Below are 22651 nucleotides of genomic sequence, written 5' to 3'. Positions count from 1 at the left end.
ATGGCAAATGTATTGAACGGCGTCGCAATAAAGGTTTGTTTCCATTAGAATGAATTGTCGTAATGCGGTTACTCGGTTGTTACCATTTGTCATTTTAGCCATTCGTGGGCTGTGGATCTGGCGATTATAATGCCAGTACTGCGCAGTGCGCACAGTTTCGCATGCCAGTCCACGTATGCAATAACGTTTCCAAAACACTGACGACCTCGTAATTATTTTCGTACTGAATGTTGTAGTCACATCATTACGCAAGCTACGTTGCAGAGACGCATATAAATTAAATTGTACCTGCGCTTTTAATTAATGTGCGGTTTATTGCTGTATTGCAGCTGCAAACAGACAATGTTATCACGTAACGTCTTGTTGTTACTGCTGTACATGGTTTTATGTTCGTATACTAGTTTGAGATTGCTAACAAGAAAAACTAAGAATCTACTAAAACGCAAAAAAATGAATCGAAAAGGTCACAGAACGTACCCGTAAGTGCATCAAAGCCAGTTCTGTGGAAAAAGCGGTAACAGCTGTTCGTTACCAAACTGCACACTGATTGCCGGGACGCGGCGCTTAGCCTTTTATGAATATATAGCCGCGTGCCCGCCGCGCACCAGTTTTCCCCGTGATCAGTCGGGCAAACTGCCTACAACACAGGATCATTACACATTAACGCTGATCCCATTCAGGCCCATTGCATGACGATTATCAAACGCGCGTGACTGCCTGTATACGAGCATTTGTACGTGTTGTATCCGTCACTATGTAGCTGGTGGTCCAGTGCTTGTCTTCCCTTGATTACATCTCTAACAGTACGAATAAAATGCGACATGCATTCGTTCGGCTGCTGAGCGTTTCTCTCCCACTTCCTATTTTTCGTACAGTTGGAACTGTATTCAGCGCTTGGGTTTACGAGCCAACGATTACTGCAGATACAGAAGGCCGGTAATATCATGCAGTGTGCCGCTAGCAACAGATGGCGGTGTTCTCCCGGGTCTGGGTAGCCGACTACATCGTTGCTTAATGTCCGGTGAGAACCGGCAGTGCTTTTCTTACGCGACTTACGGGTAATTTGCGGAGCTACAGGCAGATGCAAATAGATTGGGTAAGGTTACTTTAACGCAACCGATCATTTTTACGTAAAGGTTACTTAATAATTCATTGTTCAAACAAGAAACTCTTTATTATCCTGAAGCCACATTAATGTGAACAAGGGACGCTAATATAATCGTTTGCAAAACTTCTCAAGACACTGCAGTGCAGGCGTATTTACGAGACATTGGATTAAGTTTATGTGACGTGTGTCCCTATGCGCACGGCAGCCAGAGACCGGCGACCGGCAAAATCATGTCTGGGAAATCTGACAGCGTAAAAGACACAGTGGGCGGATGTAATCTTTGTTGTTTGGCTGATTGTTAATTCCACATCCGGCCTACTCCGTTTCGGGGATAATAATACATCTCAGAATACTGTGTATAAGCTCCAAGTCACTGGCATCAACAATAATACGTCTCTTTCACTCCAACAACCACCGGTATCGTGTAATATGCAGTGTATGCTGAAATTGTAATCCAGTGGTTTTGAAAAAACAACGGCAACATATCATGGCATTCAACTGGCGCGTAATTGACAGCTAACTCGCACCCATATGCAGACAATTCCCCATAATGCACACACTCACATAACCGGCACGCAGAGGGTAGCGAGCAAATGCAAATCCCGCGTACATGCTGCCGCGCACACACAAGAGACGCGAGGAATATGGCGCAATCTGGACACAGCCGCTCAACGTGATATAACACAATAGCCGGGTTACAGCTGGTATGATCCAGCCGGATCAGAGAACGGAAACGGGATCATGCACACCTCCTACCCAATATGCATTACTAACAGCGAATAATACACCGGATACACATGCTATCACGGCAAAAATAAAATATTAATGCACACGACCTTGCTCTTCACTTACGGGTACAATAAAAAATAACAACAGTACTCTGATTAAGCTTACATATGTGATGTAAAATAAGTTTATGACGTAAAATTTGTATGATGGACGTTTCTACACTGACGAAGTACGAAAAACATCAGTTTTTGCACAATGGCTGTCAATAGTTTTCTAAGGTCACCATAACCGTTTTCGCAACGGGAAAACCGTTAATTTACGGCTGGAAAAAAAGGTATGCTGAATGACGGTACGGGAAGTGCCGCGACGGCCACGCCTTCATATGATGATCGGCTTTGGCGTTGGCGCATTGTCAGTGGTTGGTAATTAGCCGGACACCCGGAAGTCGCACAAGTTCCCATCCGCTAAGTCTTCCGGCTGATAAAACTCTAGCTCAACTGCCCTGCGCAGCAATTGGCACACACACACCGGCAAAAATTCTCAGCTGCATACCGTTTTGTAAGTAGTGCTGCATAGGACGCCAGTAACTATGCAGCCAATCACACTGCTCCCAGAGCGCCGGCACACGCGCGCCGCACCCCCGGCTCAGATGGCCTGCCAATATGAATTGCTGCACACTTCATTAATACTTTCCAAAACTACGTCGAGTCCTGCCATGGGCTTGCCATCGCCAGGGATATCGGCCTTAACTTTTTCCCCTTAACTGAGCAGGCATCCAGATTATACATACATAATATAATGCGTGGAGGCCATATACACGTATTATACTGAGTTAGACTCCGCGTCCATTTCATTGTTCCCGTACATTAGTTCAGGAATTTAATCCACCGACTTTTTGTTTGGTAGTGAAATAATTCCAACGCAGGGTGTCACAACCGGAAGGAGAAACCGGCAATTTGTTCTAAGAGGATGCCGGCGCATATGTGATTGTTTGGCTGTGCGCGCTGCTGCATAGAAAAATCGGCTTTTCATCAGTCAGCATCGTGGCCGCGGCTATTCAGCCCCGGCGTCTCATGCGCTCTATTCAGATATTTTGCCATCCTAGTTAACCGGTTGTTGAAGGATATTTTCACACATGTGGATTATATGGATGGGATATTGATGTGTCAGTGGGAAAATATGTTTTTCTTCGTAAGTCCCTTTTATATGCGAACTGTAACCAATCGTCCGTATTTGTGATGCGCAATACGGAATGACTAAGGGAAACGATGGAGGAATTTAGAGCCATTTTTGATTTTTAATGGTGATCATAAATTAGCCTCTTTTATTGAAATAATTGCTTTGGCAAATGCTACAAAGTTTTGCTTTAAGTACGGCTTCGCAAACGGCAGTACAATGGTAAATTGTGGCTAAAAAAGGATGCCGGTATTAAATATTTAACCGTAAGAAATTATGCGCTTTGTAATCGTGTTTGGTTAGTGAGCCATATGAATCTAGAGAAACATTCCCGCTCGTGAATAATCGATTACCGTACACCAGTACGTAACTTGGGTGAATAATGTTGTATGTTTCACACGGACACATCTGTAAACTATAGTAATACTGCCAAGCGCAGTTTTCGCCGGACACGTTCTGCACTGATCAAAGACTGCTGCAATACATTTAATTTAAATAACTTTTCTTTTCGCCGATTATGTATTTCTTCACAGTGACATTTTCTTATTTAGCCCGGTTTATTCGCTACTAGGTGTTTAGATATATAATTTTTAATCGCCAATAGCCGTTCCACATAACAAAAAAGCCTGCGCTAGGTACGACACTTATCAAAACGATTACATTTTTAACTTTTAAAATACATCCAAAGGTGTTAGATTGATTGTGACCTGCAAATGCGTAAAATTGGTGGAGATGATCCCGACGATATTAAATTTTATCTTTTTGCACGCAGATCTTATTCTTTACATGTTGTGCGATATTATTGTTCTACAACTGCACATGCAGAAAATATGAAATTACTTTAATTGCAAACTTCAACGAATATACTCGTACCTTGTACTGAGATTTTGTAAAATCAAATAGTTACATTGTATGATGGTTGGGCTAGAATTCGAAACTGTAGCACGAAAATGGTACTTTAAGCCAGTACAAATATGTGGGTCACGTAACGTTTGAATTATGCAATCTATTCACGTGATTCTTGTCCGGCCGAAATCGAATATAAAATAATATATTATTGTAAGCATACCTTCTTGTGTTATGTCTATAATTAAACGCTGCAAATCGTTTTTTTAGCGCATAATGTTCAAATACATAGTAGCCATAGTGTATACAGCTACACACCACAAATAATATAGAGCAGTTTTTGGACAGAAGTGCTTGTGCTTGTCACAATCGGCATGTTTTTACGATTAATAGTTAACTACATACACGAGTACGATATCATCAGGAATAGTCAAAGTAAAATTTAGAACATTTCCTTTATGTAAAGCGGTACGCATCCAAAACTGACCTTTAAAAAACAAACTGTGATTCAACAATGATTATACTATAAAATTGACTGATCAAATTTTTAATACCATGAAGTTGTAATTACGTATGTGCATGCGTTCGATAAATCACTAGATGCGACATATTACTAGGCCAAATTCATAAATAATTTGCATCTTAAGTTCATGTACGAATTTATTAACGTTCACTTGGCTTGGCGTTCAAATTATTAGGTTATTATTATTAAATAATAACCTAATAATTTGTCCTTCATTCTAAGTTATAGTTAGGAGAGTTTGCTTATAAACGGCATTTTGATTGTTACAGGGAGGAAACTGAGCGTCCTCTGTTGTTCAACAACCAACCGATCTTTCCACTTCGCATATCACAGTGAAAAAAAACGCGAGGAATATTTATCAGGATTACTGTCCGGGGCACTACACATTTTATATTGACAATCTGGAGTGCTTGCCGGTATTAATGATCCTTGAGAGGTTATCTCCGTAGCAGAAATATATATACATGTAATTCCCCAGGCCGTGAATCTCCCTCTATGCAACTCTGATCACAACTGCCTCTAGCGCTGCACACTTGTCCCATCGCGCGAGTCCCAGCCGTAGTAGTAGAGGCAGCGCACTAGGGTACCCTAATACGTGCGTCTGCAAATGGGCAACCGACAGGCTTCCCCCACCGCTGATGCAGTCCAGACGCACTCCAGCCGGCGAACATCCAATGCTTCCAAAAGCCCCTCCACCTTCTCCCCCACCGCAGATAAATCGACACTTCAGCTGAAAATCCACACTCGCCAGTCGGTGGACAATGGCCGCGGAGGCGGGACACCCTCGGGCAGCAGTATGGGCGGTGCTTCCACTCCGACGGGACAACTCGTTTCGCCGACCGCGGCGTCGGCATCCGGATCGTGGCTCTCCAGTAAAATCACCTCTTCAACGACTTCCCTACGTGCTTTGTTCAAAAACAAGGTAAGCGGATAAGTGCTCTAGAAGCCTCCTTTTCGGTAGTATTTTTGTATCTTATTGATTTCTTGTTAGTACACGAACTGTTAGATTGTAAAAGAAAGGTCCAAACTGTCTTTTGCTAGTCGCGACTCGCAGCGTCCAAGTGTATCAAAATAATTACTGAAAATTTTTGTTGTGATGTTTTTGTCACTATTGGTTGGCAAGAAGAAATATACACAGAACCGTGCAAGTGAGTTTTCGTGACCGTTTTTTTTGAGGTCATGGTCAGTTTTGCGCTTTCTTGATAACAGCTTGCAGATGCTTATGCCGGTGTTTGGCGAATTGATGACTGTTATTATGTTGTCGCTGAATTTATTAAAGTTAATTAGCACTTTTGTTCGTCTGCATAATGCTCGGTCCTTGTTGTTAAAATTTTAAATATTTTCTTGGGTTTCGATTAGCAGGGGTCGTAGCTGTGTTGTTATTACGGTATGATTTTACAAGGAACAGAGAGGTGTGAGAATCACAACAGTGCCGGTTACGGGCGTATACATGACTGTTTAATCTGTATTGCACAACACACAAAAATGTCAACAGGGAACCGAAAGCCGCTTGACGTCATACCGATTGATATCGCTGACCGTGCAGTGTCCGCGGGAAAGTAGACGGAGGAACAATTAGGTCAGCGAGTGGCGAATATGTAAACTGATTGACGGTGCATGACGCCAGTAGTGGGCGGGCAATGTGCCGGGAAAGGGATTTGTGTGTACAGTGTGTGCCGAGGCTCACACATCGCGCGCGCACTGCAGCCGCAAAACATTTCCGTGTGATGCGCACCAGCTGTCAATGCCGCGCGCGAGCTGAAAACATGTACATTGGGACGGCGAAGATCAGTGGGAAAAAAGTCAGGCCAGGCCCCCGTTTATGGTTATGGATGGCAATTGAGCTGACGAGAGATCAAGCACCGCTATGACTTCCGGAAGCCGGAAGGTCTAATGGATATATCGCTGATAGACAACGCGTGGCATCATTAGTACTGGGAGTCCACCGACCACCGCCGCCGGCCAACCAATAGGATGCGCCATGCATGTGTACTAAAATAACCTGCTTTAACTGAATGGCTGCACGTTGATGTGGTCAGTTGGTCACTACTGACATCGCGGGCTAAGCAGCTGCAGTTTTTTTGCACGCTTAGGTGTTTGTAGAAAAAAATGTTCAGCGTTTGAAAGAACAGCAAAGCGCTATCGAATGACACCTTTCTAACTGTCACCTACACACTGAAGATTGGCCCAGTGTGCCGTCCTGGCGGACTCTACATGCAGACGTGAATTTGGTGCACCTTCTTTTTCTTTTATTACAATCATTCAAATAGTTATAATAATTCTTATGTTATTATAATTCTTATTAAATAAGACAAATTTAGTATTATGTTGGAATGAGGCAGTTGCTCAATGAATTGTACATGTATTGTACCTAAACAGCGGCACACCGAAAATCCATGAGACACTGCATAATTGCACGAACTCGTTGTTTATTGCTAGTGACCCTAGTGTGAATTGTGAAACCCAGAAAAGTTAGCCAAAAAAACGCAGCTGCATAAAATGCCGTTTAATCTGCATTCAACTGGTCATAAAACAATGCGGACGTTAATGCGCTTTTTTTGCAATAGGCATAATGATGCCGCTGAAGCGCAATGTTTTTCGAGTAAAAATCCGACAGATCCCATAAAGCAATGAAGCGGTGTAGGCCGTACTTAAGAGCGCATTATTCGGTTCAGTAGGAGAATGAAAAAGGGTCAATGCGGCTGCGGAGAGCGGATTATGATGGTGGTCCCCAGATGGTAGATGCGGTGGCAGGCGGCATTAGGCCGGCAGGGTGAGCGGCACGGCGGTAAAAAGGCTGCAGCTTGCATTACACTGCACCGCGCGCGGCGGGCGCTGTTACAGCGTCCGTGCGGTGCAGCACCGCATGCGCCGGCACCCGGTCGCTCCCATAACGACACACGCTCGCCTGGGGAGTTGGTGTTTTTTCTCCGGCTAGATCGACCTTATTGATGCGATCATGCCCAACGTTTGGCGGATGAACGACGACAACTAATAGCCATTGCGGCATGTTTTTGCCCGTGGACTAAAGTTGCAAGCTTCCAGAAAAATTAAGGCTTATGCGTAATAAGTGGCTGAAATTTGCTCAGTCCACCGCCATATGAGCGAGATCGGTTTGGTGGCAGGCGTTATTATTTCTGCCTAGTGTTCAAAACTACGGTTTCTAATTCGAATCAAGATTGTGCTAAACTTTATTAATGTCTAAAATTATTTGAATTGATTGAACGATATTACTGCTAGAACTTTAAACTTTTGAGCGAAATTGCAGCAAATGGGCTTAGTATACTGTATATTCGTACTGTATATATTATTATGTATATTATATATTATATGTGCTAGTACTGTATATTCGAATTCGCTATGTACTAATAAGTATCAAAAATTCGTTGTTACATGGCGGTAGTAAATTGTCAACGCTGTTTTTGTCATGAATAATAATTTTGAAGTCTAAATTAGGTGATTTTCAGTATTTGAACGTTAATCGTTAAATAATGTGTCCATGCCTGCAGTTTTTGTTACTCGGACGACTGCTGCCTGTTGAAATTATTACGAATTTCTCCAGGCGCACTCAGAACTCTGTTGTATGCTCTGTAGATTACAAATTCTAATACGGTAGTTACATGTGAATGTTGAGCCATGAAAAGTGATAATAATACAAGACAATTGGCGCATAACGAAATAAATCTGCACGTAAAGCATGACTTTTAAGAACTTTCTCTTTAATTTTTTCAGCTTAAATTAACTAGTATTCGTTGCTTGTTTTATATGTTATTTACTAGTATTCGTTGTTAACTTATTTTCTCCATCTTTTTATGGAGAAATAATGTTATAATACGATTACTGAATGCCACGTACCGCTTTCATTTATAAGTGTTTCTGTCTCTTGCTCCTTTGCAAGTTTTATAATTATTTTATTTCTTTCGCTTTACGTTCAGGTACTGGTTAATAAATTCTTAGCAGTAAGCACTTCATACGTATTATGCATTTGTCCCTGGGCTTTAACTTTAAGACTATGGTGAATATTGTTGCAACCGCATTATAATGTTTACAGGTAACTGTATCAAGGTTAATTAATGTTTTATGTTTATTATTTATTTTTGTGTTTATGTTTGATATATGGTTCTCCATCAGTAATGCATGTTTAAATGCGAAATCCAGATTAAAAAATATGTACCCTTTCGCTTACGTAACACGTGTTGTACTAGTGTAATGTTGATCTTTAGCCAAAAAGAAATTTAAAGCTTTCCAGTGTTATTCGTGCTCTTTTGGCTCAGTTGGCTGCAGCTAAATCTTCCGTAAACTGCGCTTGTAATACTCGGCAGAATTTCAATATTGACAAAAAAGGATAGAATATAAAAATTGCCTGGTATCATATCCATAAATCACTGACAAATAGCAGTGTGAATATGATAAGAAGAATCCCTTTATCGAGTCGTTTCCGGCCTAATGGTATCCCGAACAGGGTCTGCTGGCTTTAGATAACCAGCGCAGGCTATACTCTGATATACTTTGTACTTCGTATTCGTATCTGAATCGCTCCGCGCAAGTTGAACCCGTACTGTACCATTTGCAAATGTACAAAGTAGATGTGGCCGTTTTGGTAGCCGCCTGCGAAATCTTTGTTCTGTGTTGCGCTGTACTGAACGCCGCGCAGTACTAGTAAAATCCCCGCTGCAAGGAAACTCTAAACGATTCACGTAAATCTCGACTTGTTACACAGTTATTATCAATAATTACCGTAATCGCTGCAAGAGTCAGAGAGAAAGTGAATGAAATTTTATCGATTGTGCTTCTATCCTGTACGAACCTGCGATCATGTGATCGGCTAACAATCATGGGAGCACTTTTCATTTTTGTTGGCTATGAAACCACTTTAGTTTGTGGTCATCATTTTTATATATAACCAAACAAACCGGCGGCCGAACGAACCTTTTGCACGATAACGTCCAAGTATAACTAAACGATATTTTTGTAAATCCTGTGGAACGTACTATGCATGTAATATATTATTACCCCTAAGTGTTCTGTTAATTACAAACAAATGTTAAAAGCAAATGTTAATCGCAAGCAATCCTAAACACAAAATTAATTAGTGCCTGTAAGTAGCTTAGGTCGATGTGCGCTGGCTAAAGGTATGCCTGGCCTTGCAGATAGCTTCATATCGCATTTGACCTTTAAGGCAAACTTCTATAATAAATGCCGCAGCATTCATGCAGCTAGCACAATCAAGCAACAATTGCAAACAGAAGTACAAACTGACAACTTCAACTAATTTAAAACGGTAGCATCTGCCCGATTCTGCCGCAACGAGTACAATAATATAACATATAGTTAAAGCGCACCCCACGGAATATGTAAGTTAAATAATATAACCGATGCAACAGTACTTAGTTTTCGTCATAATTACTTGAATCATTTACGAAAATCCAAAAGTATACAAACTGTAATAATACAATGCGGAGTTTAAAAAACATTCGTGCTTGACGGCATCGCAAGCGTAGCTATAGCTTTGTGTTGCAAGGGTAGGTTGCTTTAACTGACCGACAGATGGCGCCACAAGAAGCTTTCCGTCAATCGAAAAATTAATATGGGTACAAGTACGTTACACATCGGAATAAATCGCCAAATCTCGGATCTGGAATGGTACATACGTGGTCCCGTTACTCCCGTAGGCCGTAGATGGCAGTTCCCCTGGGCACATCGATTTTTCTCCGCCATAACATTCAGTGTATTCTCTTGGTACAATCATGCATAACTGCATAAGGACAAGTACAGAGTCTGTACGGTATATCGTTGACCATGACGTATAACATTGGGCCCAGCCGGGGTGGCGGCTTCTGCCTTGGCTGCCGGTTTGTAAATGGTTTCCGAGATGCTGCAGCATACCGGCCTTGTTCAAAATTAAATTTTCCTTAATCAGTACCAGATTACGGATTATGTTTTAAAGGGGACAACGTTATAATTAGATCGTCATGACCTTTAAATCGTTCACCGTAAAAACAGCACACGAGACGGAATTACCTCTCCGGTCATATACAGTAAAGTTATAGCTTTACTAAATTTTTACCGTTCCACCGGAAAAAGTGTAGCATCAAAGGCAGAATTACGAAATTCGTTTAAAATAAATTCTATGAACACATCTGTTGCGGTTTCGCACAATGTTACAGTTAATAATAACTTGATATTGATGATTATCGGATAAGGTATTTCTATAACAACAAAAGTCGAAGAGTCTATGCGCCCTGAGTCTATGCGTTTTTATAATTTTATTCTACTAAAAAATTATGTAACAGAATTTACAGTCGTAATTTATGTAACCCACTCATGGTCAGTACTCGCCATTAATTTACTTATACAACCAGTGTAATAACGACTGTCGATTCGCAAAATAATTATCAATTTGAAATTTGAATATATACACTACTCACAAGTCACAAGTCAATTGATACGTTTCCTTGATCGGTACTGCAGCTTTTGATACGAGTAAGTGCTGTTACAGTACTCGTACTTTAAGTTTTGAAGGCTGTCGTGATTTCGCTTATAAATTTTACCATCGCAATTTCTAAAAATTATGGATCGTTGTCAATAAATAGGCATGCACACCTTTGGAAAATTGCTAACTTCAGTTTTACCGTATGCAAATCCCCAGCGGAAGCCAGTTTTGAACTACTTACTTCAATTCCCGCCAGTTCCCGGTTCTCATTTACATAGCGCTCCAGGAGCATAGGAAGTTAGGAACCAACCAATCAAACCGCTCGTACAGCCGTGACTCCGCCTACACTAGAAAGCATGCGTCGTTCCGTTTTAAACAGTTCGCAAAGGCACAGATCGCACACAACAACAACACACCAGCGATACACACAGTTCTAAATAACTCTATGGTTCCAGAGTACCCAAATTCTTCTTCCCACATTATTGTTAATCACTTGCTGACTTACATCAAAGTATTGTTACCTTTATCATGACGATCTTATGGCCCTTTTCCCTCTTTTCCTCACAGTCCTCCAGTCCGGCCCGACCAGCCAGTCCCCCGACGGCGGCCGCAGCGGGCGTGGATGGACGGAATCTGGGTGAGCCCGTGCCCGATGTGGACAATGCGCCCCTGGACGCGCAGGGCCAGGCCCCGCGCAATCGCGGCCCACCCCAGCCCAACGGGGCTCACGTGGACAATGCCGAGAATATTCTGGATCGGCCGCGACGCCGTGGCGCCTTCTCGTCGGAGACCGTGACGGAGGAGGATGTGGCCAATTATGTTAAAGCTGTAAGTTACAGTGACTCTAAGACAGCAGTAAACAGTACATGATTGCATAATAGCGATGCTGTTGGATGTTGCTGTGCTCTCGCGATATCGTTAATGGTTTTGCACGAAGATTAAGTAATGATTTTGGGGGGTTAGTGTTGCGTTGAAACCTTGCGAGTCATGTGCAAATGTTATTCCCTGCTTGAGCATGTCGACCGAAGCTCTTTTGTGGGACCTCATTTATATCGCGAACAATGACAAAGATGATTAATTTATCACTGGAGAAGTTGCTGTTCTGCTTGCCTTTCAGACTCATGCTGCATTTCTTACATTGAGAAATTAGCACAAGAAAGAGCGAACTACGGTATAAGTATGGCGCATGTTTGGGAACAGCGAGGGTGCACTGATTCGACTAACACCTTTTGGAACGTTGTAAATTTAACGGTTATTTAACGTAAAACGTTTCACTTTTGTAATTGCAAACATACGTGCAACATTCCTTTCGAGTAAGGAAGACGTTCTGACTGCATTTTATCCCTAGTGAATTTTTGTAAGCGAATATAATAGATCAAAAGTTCCCCCTACAGTTATGATTTTTCGCAGTCCCTAAGTAATTATGTTGATACTTCAATGCTGAATTTTACTGATTTGGTGAAGATTTAGATAATAAATTATAATTCTAAGGTTTTGTTAGACCTTGCATTTCGCTGCCATAAACCAGTATGTCAGCGTTTCAGGCTTCCACTAGCAGGTTGCGCGGCTTGTCCTAAACGATCCAGTTACACCTACTTCGATTTATTCTGCAATTGTGCACGATCTGTAGATTTACGCAGGCAGTCACACGCCCGCCTTACGTCGGTGTGTGCAGGATTGTTTATTCCACGAAAATACCCACGAACACGACAGCATAATAGGCATCTATATTTTTCTCTTCTCCTGCATAACCCATGGCTTGTGCATTCTCTTAATTTGCTTTTTCTTCCCACGCACAGGAAGTGGTGCCCAAGGATCCCCAAACGACCGAAGCCCTGTCGCGCGCTATTCAGAAGAACATTCTCTTTTCCCATTTGGACGACTGTGAGAAGAGGTTAGTCGGCATAGGGAATCAATACGGCACACTGGCCCATGTGCGTGCTGCTGTTGTGGAGCTGTATTGATTTTCTGTTTCTCCTGCACTGAGCTCTACCGAGGCGACAAGTTGGCTCGCTGGCTGGGTGAGCGCTGATGCTGATGAGGCTGCGGCTGTTCTGCTCCAGATTGACGGAAAAGGATGATTTGGCAGGCTTGACTGGGCATTCGGCAGCTGGTAATGATGTCAGCCGGGGAAATTTACATATGTAGGAAGGTCATTAATGGCCGTGCAAAAGGCAAACAGATTGCCCGGCTGCTCAAATAACCGGCCCACATTGGCTAAGTGTTTTCTTTGTTTCGTGATATGCGCTCCAAAAACCCGGTCGGTCGACGACTCTACAGCGAGCGAACGGCAAACCCAATCGTTTGATGCGTCGAATTTCGTCTCGCATTTTTATGATTTTCCTTTTAATTTTTCAGTATGCGCATCAACGAGCACCATTTATTGTCAGTAATAATAGTCAGTATATACAATCAATGAAGAATTTAACATGAGAAGGAACTATGCACTATATTATGATTGTTTTATAAAATGCGACTGCACATTGCGAAATTAGTTTCGACTTCGCGTTGACACTTCTTGCTAGATCGGTCCGATAGGTAGATATTAATTCGCGTAGTCTGTTTCTCTGGAAGTGTTCGTATATTAATCTGTGAGAGAATTTCAAAAACATTCAGCAAATCGAATCATCTAATGTCAAGTTTGAAATGCGATATTTGTTTACGTACTTCCAAATTTTGTTCCCTCTTGGTGGGCTTGTGTGCGCAAAAACCGAAATAGATGGTTGGCAACTTGGCACACCAGTGACACTGACGGAGTTTAGAGAATAGTTATAATACGTACTGTTGGTTGTAACTTGCAAGTCTTGATTTGTATTTATTTAGTATGTCGGGCTTATTATTGTTTGTATTTGCAGAGATATTTTTGAAGCCATGTTTCCTGTGGAATTTTCCAAAGACGAAACGATCATTCGACAGGGCGACGAAGGCGATAATTTCTACGTTATCGAAGCCGGTCAAGTGGATATTCTTGGTACGAAAAAAGCAGAATAATATGAGAAAAGGAAACGACAGGGACGGTGGTGTATCATATGATTGAACTGTCAACAGCATCTCCTTCAAACGCTACACATTATCTCGTAATTCCACATGTGTAAAATCAATATTCAATCCAATTTCGCTATCTTTTTCCTTGCTCACCCCTCAGCTTGCTCTGTCTGATGATGTTAAGTCGAGGGAATCCCATAAAACCCACTCGTGTGCGATTGGAAAATCTGATTCAGTTTTTGCTGCCAGTGGGAGTAGACTTAAAACTCTTCACTTAGGTTTATTGGCAATATTCTACCAGAAATTAAAACGGAAAACGTAGCCGCGAGAAAACGATTGCAGTGGAATTTTTTTGTTACAAGCGCTTAGACCTTTATTAGTGTAACCTTTCTCCGTTTCTCGATTGTAAAGCAAGTTTGCAAAGGTGCAGATTTTATCATGTGGATATTTTGTACGGGTGTACAAAACAAATTGTTTACTTCGTACTCATACAGTGTTTAGCTACCGTTTTGCCGCCCGCGGTATACTGTATTTAATAACGGGTAAATACTGTAATTCTGACGAGTTCTCGTACATAAGTCGGAAATCGCAAAATATGAGCGATTAACATTGATGAAATAACTATCATTAATACGGTACATATCCTGGCACTGAAAATTGCGAAAACAATTAAATAAAACGAATTCATGAGATATTTTGCAAAGTTTGGCTGTTAGAATGGTGTGTTTTAAGGTGTAGTTCTGATAAGATATTAGTTCTAGTATACTATTATAAATTAATAAAATTATTTATTTTTCAGTTAACGAGGCCTACGTTGGATCGTTAAGCGAAGGTGCATCATTCGGCGAACTGGCACTGATCTATGGGACACCGCGTGCTGCAACAATTATTGCCAAATCCGACAAGGTCAAATTATTTGGCATCGATCGCAACACATACCGGCGCATTCTGATGGGCAGCACTATCAGAAAGCGGAAGCGCTATGAGGAGTTCCTTAGCAAAGTACCCATTCTCGGTAAGCGGATCGGTTAATCTTTAAGAGTGGTCCTCGTTGGTCAATAGATTTCCTTAGAGTTATATAAAATCAAGCCGGAATTGTTTTGGGAGGTTACTTGCTTATACGTCATGATTTGCATGCATCTGCATTGCAGAGAGCCTCGACAAATGGGAACGTTTGACAATCGCTGATGCATTGGAACCTTGCTCTTTTGAAGATGGACAGACGGTTATTACGCAAGGCGATCGCGGCGAAGATTTCTTTATTATTCTAGAGGTAGGTCACGTCGCGATTTTTAAAGTTTTTTTTATAGCTAATTCGTTTTGGTATATTTTTTACGTTTTTTTGGCATGTGGTAAATTAGGCCAGATGCTTTACAAAAGGGCACCTCTACTAATCTGCGTTTCCGATTTTGGCAGTGGTATTTTCGAAGTAAAGGCTTCCATTGTCCGAATTTGACTACTTTTTGATAATCTACGCATTGTGATGCTTTATGACTGAGATAACGAAATCGTTTTGACGTAGTATGGCTGCTGTCTTATCAGTTGCACGCCTTGATAGTGGGACGAACAGTTGCTCTGACGTATTGTTAGTTTCTCATCAGTCGGAAACAGTATTTCTCGGGACACCATCTGATCTTTAATTGAGCATTTTGTTTTCTGTAGGGAAATGCCGTGGTTTATCAGATTCCACCGGAATCTATTGACCAGATTCCAGTAGAAGTTGGTCGTTTAGGCCCTTCTGACTACTTCGGTAACAAACAATGATCACTCAAAAGTACAGCTTGTATTAACACTTTCATTTTTAACAGGTGAAATTGCCCTAATTTTGGATAAACCACGCGCAGCAACGGTTAAAGCCCTTGGAACGCTCAAATGTGCTCGCTTAGATCGGCCACGCTTTGAACGACTGCTTGGTAAGGGATAGGACATAACACAGTGACAAACTGCAGCAAGATTTCACTCGTGATTTTTGCAGGTCCTTTGAAAGAAATCTTGACCCGCAACATTTCACAATACCATACCTTGGTTGAACTGGGCAAATAATCCATGGAGACTTTTTGGATGGCTTCTTCTTTTATTGTATACATTGTGCTGCAGCACGTAAATCTCAAAATATCTTTAAATATTTGACTAGGCAAGCAGTTTGATGCTGATTTATTGCACATAGCTTATTTATTTCGCATCATGATAGGGTGTATTTAGAATTCTGGGGGTTTTCTGCTGTCAAAGGGCGATAATATGAGGGTCTGTTCTCCGCTTTATGTGTTAGATGGTGTCATGTTAATCATTTAAAACAAGAATGAGCTGAAGGAAGAACAACAAAATCTGATATCTGTGGTCGGGTAAATGGAATTCATTCGCGAAGATCATTCACAAAATTCGGCGCAGATTTCTTGACAATCGCTCTGTGATGTGATAGTTACTAGTAAGTTTAACTGACTTCGTACTTCACCTAGAATTTGCATTCTAAAGACCTGCCGTTGCCTATTTTAAACCCTGTCACTTTTTCCTGTTCGATGACAAAACAGTACAGGATGGGGAAGGTCAGCAAATTGGCATTTAAAATCAGAATTAATATTCCACGTACAGGTACCGTTAAAAGCGACTCCGAGTTACTGATATCGTACACTCCCCGGAAACCAGAGTACATTCAGAATTTGCGATGCGGCAGAAAAACTCATTTTGTGGACCTTATTATATGAATACTAACTAAGTAACAAGGGTCCTCGACACTTTGCCGTTGTACTCAATGTTCTCCCGTTCTACACATCCAATCTGCACGCTCTAAAGTTCTACAGAATCTTCTCAGTGTCGAGAGTAATCCTGCATCATCAAATTTCTGAAAAGCCCAATTCCACAGTCCAGTGGTCACTCAAAAGCTTGTTACCATGGTGGCCATTAGCTTAACATGGGCTGTTTGTAAATCCCCAGATTGTTACTATGTGTTATTATATCGAATTGTCATTGAAATTAGCGAACTGCGAATTAGCAAAAATAACAGGTTCTGCTCACGCCTGTTTATTTTGTTCGTGCCTCCTTAATGTAATAAACATCGTGCCATTATTTAATACATATGCAGTTAACCTTTTTACATGCTCGAAATCCTAAGACATTATTCATCCGTGCTGGGCTTGTATATCATTACATGACAAGTGGCAACAGTTAAGGGAAGTGGGCCGGTACATGGTACCAAATTCGTGTACATGCACGAAAACGTTCACTTTCGCGCACTCCCAAACACATTTTTGTTTCGGTTTATGACTTTTTGTAGCCAGAAGATTTGTACACACGGGTGTGAAAACCGTTTGTGCGCGCAACATCCGGTTCGGGAGTTATGGCTGTTGCAAAATTCCAAAAAGTTTAAATGCGTTCAGGTGTACCAAAAGTCTCATTATGGACCGATCTCCCTCAAATTTTGCACGTAAATGCACATAACCACGAAGAACGTTTTTACACCGATCCACTGTTCTATCATGTTTTTCAAATTTTAAAATGAATTTCAAAAATTTTAAAATTCATTTTAAAATTTGAAAAAAATCATGGAAGTCTGGTTCGGTGTAAAAACGATCTTCATAGACATGCGCATTTACGTGAAAAATTTGAGAGAGATCGGTCTATAATGAGACTTTTGGTACACCTGAACGCCTTTAAACATTTTGGAATTTTGCAGCAGCCATAACTCCCGAACCGGATGTTGCGCGCACAAACGGTTTTCACGCCAATGTATACAATTCTTCTGGCTACAAAACGTCATAAACCGAAACAAAAAAGTGTTTGGGAGTGCGCGAAAGTGAACGTTTTCGTGCATGTACACGAATTTGGTACCATGTACCGGCCCACTTCCCTCAACTTACTGCACAACTTGCGCTCTAACAATAAGTGAATGGTCCAGTGGACCGTGGATCGGTCATTTGCGGCAAAGGCAACACCATTACTCGTTTTGCAAAATTTAACATATAATCGAAATGTATAGTCAACAAAATTATTGATTTCGGTAGTGGGATTATTTCGGTGCTTCCGGCTTTCTATACATGTATCAGGAAAAGTTTTATTTAGTGTACCAAGTACTTACTATAGTGTGAGAACAGTAAGTTCTAGATATAGTAAGTTCTTGAGTGTACTTGTACTTGAGAGGTAATGGTGTATGTATTTGAGGTGATGATGTTGAGAACAATGCTTCACACCGGCCACTTTGTAAATTCTATTATGAACTTAGTATACTGACAGATTTCTAAACTTCAAACAATTACAAACCATCATCTACGAGTAAAGCGGTTTCAGGTAAGCTCGCCCTGGCTGCATGTTTTTTACAGAGCCCAAACTTTACACAATGCCGTAGCTTCCTGCATAGAACAAGGCTACTTCTAACAGATAATTTGATGCAGATCAGTTTGACGCTCCTTCGATTGCTCATTAACGGTAGCTTTTCGAGATGCCGCACAATAAGCTATAATATTTCTGGCAGGCAAACACCAAAGGGACTGCACAATTACAGAATGAAGGGACTATCCAGAGGACACTGTCAAACACTACTGGTAGATCGAGAGTAACCTCTATGCAGCACAGTTACAGTAATCAAACACCGCAATCACAACTCGAAGTTGCACTGATCGTCAGACCGACAGAATAATGCGTACGATATATCACTGCAGAATAAAAGCACATTGAATTTGTATAAAATCTTCCGCCATTACGAACAGCAGCAGTACTAGTACTGCAAATTAGGGAAAAATCTACGCATAAAATCAACGATTAGTCTATTCAGTCAGAAACCAGCGAATGCAAAATTATGGACTCTTTCTTTCGTTTCGGCTCAATCAACCATCAAAGATCGTAATTTGTCTGCTGCCTATAGAACACGCAACACAAAATTTGAGTGACTAATGTTTTACAAAAACATTCGTGTATCTGTACTTCTCCTAAATGATTTGCTCCGAGCATGACACTTCTGTAATACTCCCTAGACTGCGCTCCGCCTACTGAAAACCACATCTGTTTCAGAAAGCACGTGCTCACCTGCTCGGGTGTAATGTCTCTCTGAGGACAGGCCAACATTTCAAATCCAACCATAAACTTCTGGACGGTGGCCGAACGCAGCAACGGTGGATAGAACACGGCATGGAGCTGCCAGTGATCCATGTCCGCTCCTAAATACTTTCCGGTGGGGGCGCCTAATATAAAACAGGCATCGTTACAAAATGCTACAAATGCTCTTCGTATACCTTCCTTCCATTAACACCTACAAAATGTTACTACTTCAAGTACTGCAGTAAAACGCAACTTCCAAAAAAACAAGATAATTAAATTTGTCCTTTTGAATACGATTTTTTGGTGAATCTTACAAGCTACTGCATTCAGTAATATAGTTAAATGATTATTAGTAAATGCGCACAAGTAACAAATTTTCTTTACGGTTCACTGATGGCTGTGATGCCAGAAGCCACATGCAGTTTCTCACCATGCCAACCCATGGAATAAGGAAACGATACATCAAATAGCCGATCGTATTTCTGCAGCAATATTTTCAAACACTCTGCCAAATCTAAACAACAGCAAAAGGTACCGATCTAAGCACGCACTTTCCTGAAAATGTAATGCGGTATGATCAGGCACTATCTAGCCGGTCGAGTAGCCACACCAGCATGTTAACGGTGGGTGACCATAACAAGTTAACGCCGGCATGTCAAACGCTTAAATACCTGTTCCTTCGTTTTCTGTAACATCCGACAATCGCAAAATGTGCCGTTTAGGAATAACCATGGTCTCGTACGGCCATTGAGCCCAAAATGGAACCACTACCACCCAGTAAGGGGTTTCCACAACAATTCGTTTCTGAAAATGAGTCTTGAATGTAAGATAAAAAGATACGTACCATATGTCACAGAACATGCAGTCAATCCAAGCCCGCAGTTATGTTTTACTGTAAGTATACATTCCAAATTCTAAAACGCAATTTTAACACAAGTGCATGCTGTACAAACTTTTATGGCACAAACGGCATTATGAAGAAACAACGTGCATTGTAGAAACTTCAACATCCAGATTGCATAATTGTTTAATACAGTAATTTAAATTGCTTCATATACGGAATGTCCGGAAGTGCGGCACTTTAGGAACTGATAATAATTCACACAGTTTTCGAACCTTTTTTTCCATTTCTTTCCGCAAGTAACTGCAAAGCAGTGGCGTGGAATGCAGCCTATAGTATTCTAGCTGGCGAGAGTCCTTCTTACTGGGTTCATTAGGAAGAAAATTGGTCGTCCAAATCTACTGAGACGGAAGAACAGATAGGGAAAGATTACGCTCGAATCAGCTCTTGAAATTAAATATTAAACAGCTAGTAAGCAGGTATTCATTTGCGACAAATGAAAACAAAGAAAAGTTACAGAACGCCGTAGCCAATTATTACCTGGCAGTGAGGATGCGGATTGGAGCAACCCATGATTTCCCCACGATTCTCAAATATCTGAAATACGCAACCTTCTTAAGCAATCAGTATAAGCCATATGGTACATATCAGAAAAAACACCATACGTCTATCCCATAAGCAACGCAAAAAAAAACACTTAAGAAGAGTTAATTCAAATGACACTCAGCCAAAGAGCGCGATCTTCAGTAATAAAGTCAATGTATTTCTTTAAATTCTCTAAACAAGTTGATAGACACTTACCTGGACCCAAACATATTGCGGTCCGAGTTCCCGCAGTTGTTCGATCCAGGCATCAATGACGGTTCCGATTTCTGCCACACTCATCTTGGCCAACGTCGTATCGGAGCGCGGATGGAAGCACATGACGCGGCAAGTTCCCTGTGCGGAAGCATACTGGAACAGCTCATCGGCATTGTCATCTGTAATTCTAGATATATTCCGCATACTTTGGCGTACGCCGCATCCCTTTAATAATTAAACTCGGGCAAGCAGTACTTGCGACAATACACAGTGGCACGGCTTCTATTCAGTCATTTCTGTTTAAATAAATATAAATAAAAAGAGGAAAAAACCCACGAACGATGCGATCAGAAAACCTCACATACCTGGAGAAGGCGTATCCGGCATCAGCGCTGGAAAGTCATTGGTAAAAACAAATGTTGACGTATAGTCCGGATTGGTCTGCAAAAGAGGCGAACAATTATGTGCCCTGCATTTACAAATAACTACGTAGCTACATACAGATACTGACATGATTACACCGAGATAACAGAATGCATTATCTAGCCATTATTATTTGGCTGTCATCGTTTTTCCAGCTCAGTTAAGCTGATTACGTAAATAAAAGTCATTCACCTTAAATCGAAGAAAATCGACATCTCCGGCAAGGGTAACAACTGACGAGAGTTAACGCTTGATAAACTAAATAAAATTAATGTAATTAGTCGCCCCGAAAAAATCTAGCCCCTCTGCCACTATTCACTAATAACCAGGCAAATTCAGAAACCCCTTTGATAAATTTAAAGGCGAAATCTAACGATTTCAGGGTTTCTAGCCATTTCGAATGCTTACAGTTATGGGTTCGTGAATATATGCGTGGACCAGAACAAAAACGATGGTTCACGAGAATGTGGCTACAAACTATGCGTTACCTGCCCGCTTGGTCGTGTTGTGCCCGGACACAGCGGATTAGACTTGTGGGAATTTTCAGCCACATTACTGGGAGAAGGATTGTCGACTTTGCCCTGCCACGGACGCTTCATGCGATGCGGAGATACCAGAATCCATTCGCCAGTCAACGGATTGTATCGTCGATGGGGGTGCTCTATTCAACGATTTGAATGCATAGTAAATCTTTTGGCACAAGTTATAAGCATTTCTGAAATCAGTCACCAGAAACATTACAAACTACTAAATAAGAAACTACAAATTATCAGCGCATATATTTGAGATTACAAAATTAATTAAAAGAGATCCACAACTTGTCTTCGATGCAACAAGTGGTGGTGACTGCTTTCATGACAATGTACAAAATTAATACAGTTCACTTTTTACCTGTAGGTTCAAAAGTGCTCGCGTCCATTTCCAACTTATTTAGGTTAATGTATACTAAAATATCCAAAAAACAGCCACGAGAGGTAAACAATAACAAAAATATTTCAAACTAAACCAAAGTAACTACAGACTAAAACACTAAAACAGTAAAAACACAAACTGAAATTTAAAAAAGCGTTACCGTGAAAATGTGCCTGTCTTACGACTCGTCTTACATTTTAAAAGGCGAGCGTAGATGCCTTTTGGTGGCGGCTACCAGAGCCGCCACAACTTTTGTGGCCAACGGTAGTAATTTACCAAATACACTGCAGATACTGAACAGTAAGCAGTAAACACAACAAATTTAAATAGCTTTAGCGAACGCCTTGTAGCTAGCGGGCTAGGTTAATCTTATAGAACTGTTTTGTTGCAAAATAAACTGCCGGTTTTTACTTTGCAAATCATATCTAAGAAAGAAAATAATCATAATATTATACAGGAAAGGGAAAAAATCAGTTGCTCAAGGTCATCCAAATGTTACTCATACGCATTGCTCATAGTCAACAATAATTATTATTCAAATAATGAAATTTACCTTTACCTGGTTTTCTAATATACCGCCGGCAAAAAATTGTGCCTAGGCTCGACCAACGTTTCTGGAACTTCGGCGTTATTTTGTCGTCGCACGATATAAATCCGTCGCTGCCGGCGAAGCACAACTGCTGCGTAAAGATTTCATTTTTTACAACGGTAGAGCACTAATATTGTAGTACTAGGTACGCACTTGTTGTTTTGTAGCTTGGAGGCGATGATTAATGAACCTTTTTTATGTCCGGAAGTGTGGTTGATATTGTCTTTTTAACGATTACGTCCGCATAGACCATAATC

At 41.2% G+C, this 22651-nt stretch overlaps 2 protein-coding genes across 2 annotated transcripts; one reads left to right on the top strand and one right to left on the bottom strand.

The window, feature by feature from the left end:
* The first annotated feature begins 2541 nt into the window (after nt 1-2541).
* Nucleotides 2542-16132, top strand: LOC129598501 (cAMP-dependent protein kinase type I-alpha regulatory subunit-like). The gene is made up of 10 exons (XM_055496435.1): nt 2542-3028; nt 4652-5304; nt 11383-11643; nt 12615-12709; nt 13671-13786; nt 14600-14815; nt 14952-15073; nt 15463-15550; nt 15609-15713; nt 15776-16132. The coding sequence occupies exons 2-10, from the start codon at nt 4990-4992 to the stop codon at nt 15841-15843; spliced, it is 1386 nt and encodes a 461-aa protein (XP_055352410.1). The 5' UTR covers nt 2542-3028; nt 4652-4989; the 3' UTR covers nt 15844-16132.
* A 2295-nt stretch (nt 16133-18427) lies between these two features.
* LOC129598497 (galactose-1-phosphate uridylyltransferase-like) lies at nt 18428-22347 on the bottom strand. Its single transcript, XM_055496426.1, has 10 exons — nt 21785-22347; nt 21382-21554; nt 20836-20911; nt 20471-20649; nt 20210-20266; nt 19945-20067; nt 19500-19632; nt 19259-19342; nt 18817-18971; nt 18428-18649 (listed from the first exon to the last, which is right to left on the bottom strand). The coding sequence occupies exons 1-10, from the start codon at nt 21810-21812 to the stop codon at nt 18614-18616; spliced, it is 1044 nt and encodes a 347-aa protein (XP_055352401.1). The 5' UTR covers nt 21813-22347; the 3' UTR covers nt 18428-18613.
* Nucleotides 22348-22651: the final 304 nt, after the last annotated feature.

This window comes from Paramacrobiotus metropolitanus, unplaced genomic scaffold (assembly GCF_019649055.1).
Source record: "Paramacrobiotus metropolitanus isolate TYO unplaced genomic scaffold, Prichtersi_v1.0 Parri_scaffold0000124, whole genome shotgun sequence".
Lineage (NCBI taxonomy): Eukaryota > Metazoa > Tardigrada > Eutardigrada > Parachela > Macrobiotidae > Paramacrobiotus > Paramacrobiotus metropolitanus.
This window is presented reverse-complemented; position numbering and strand designations above follow the sequence as displayed.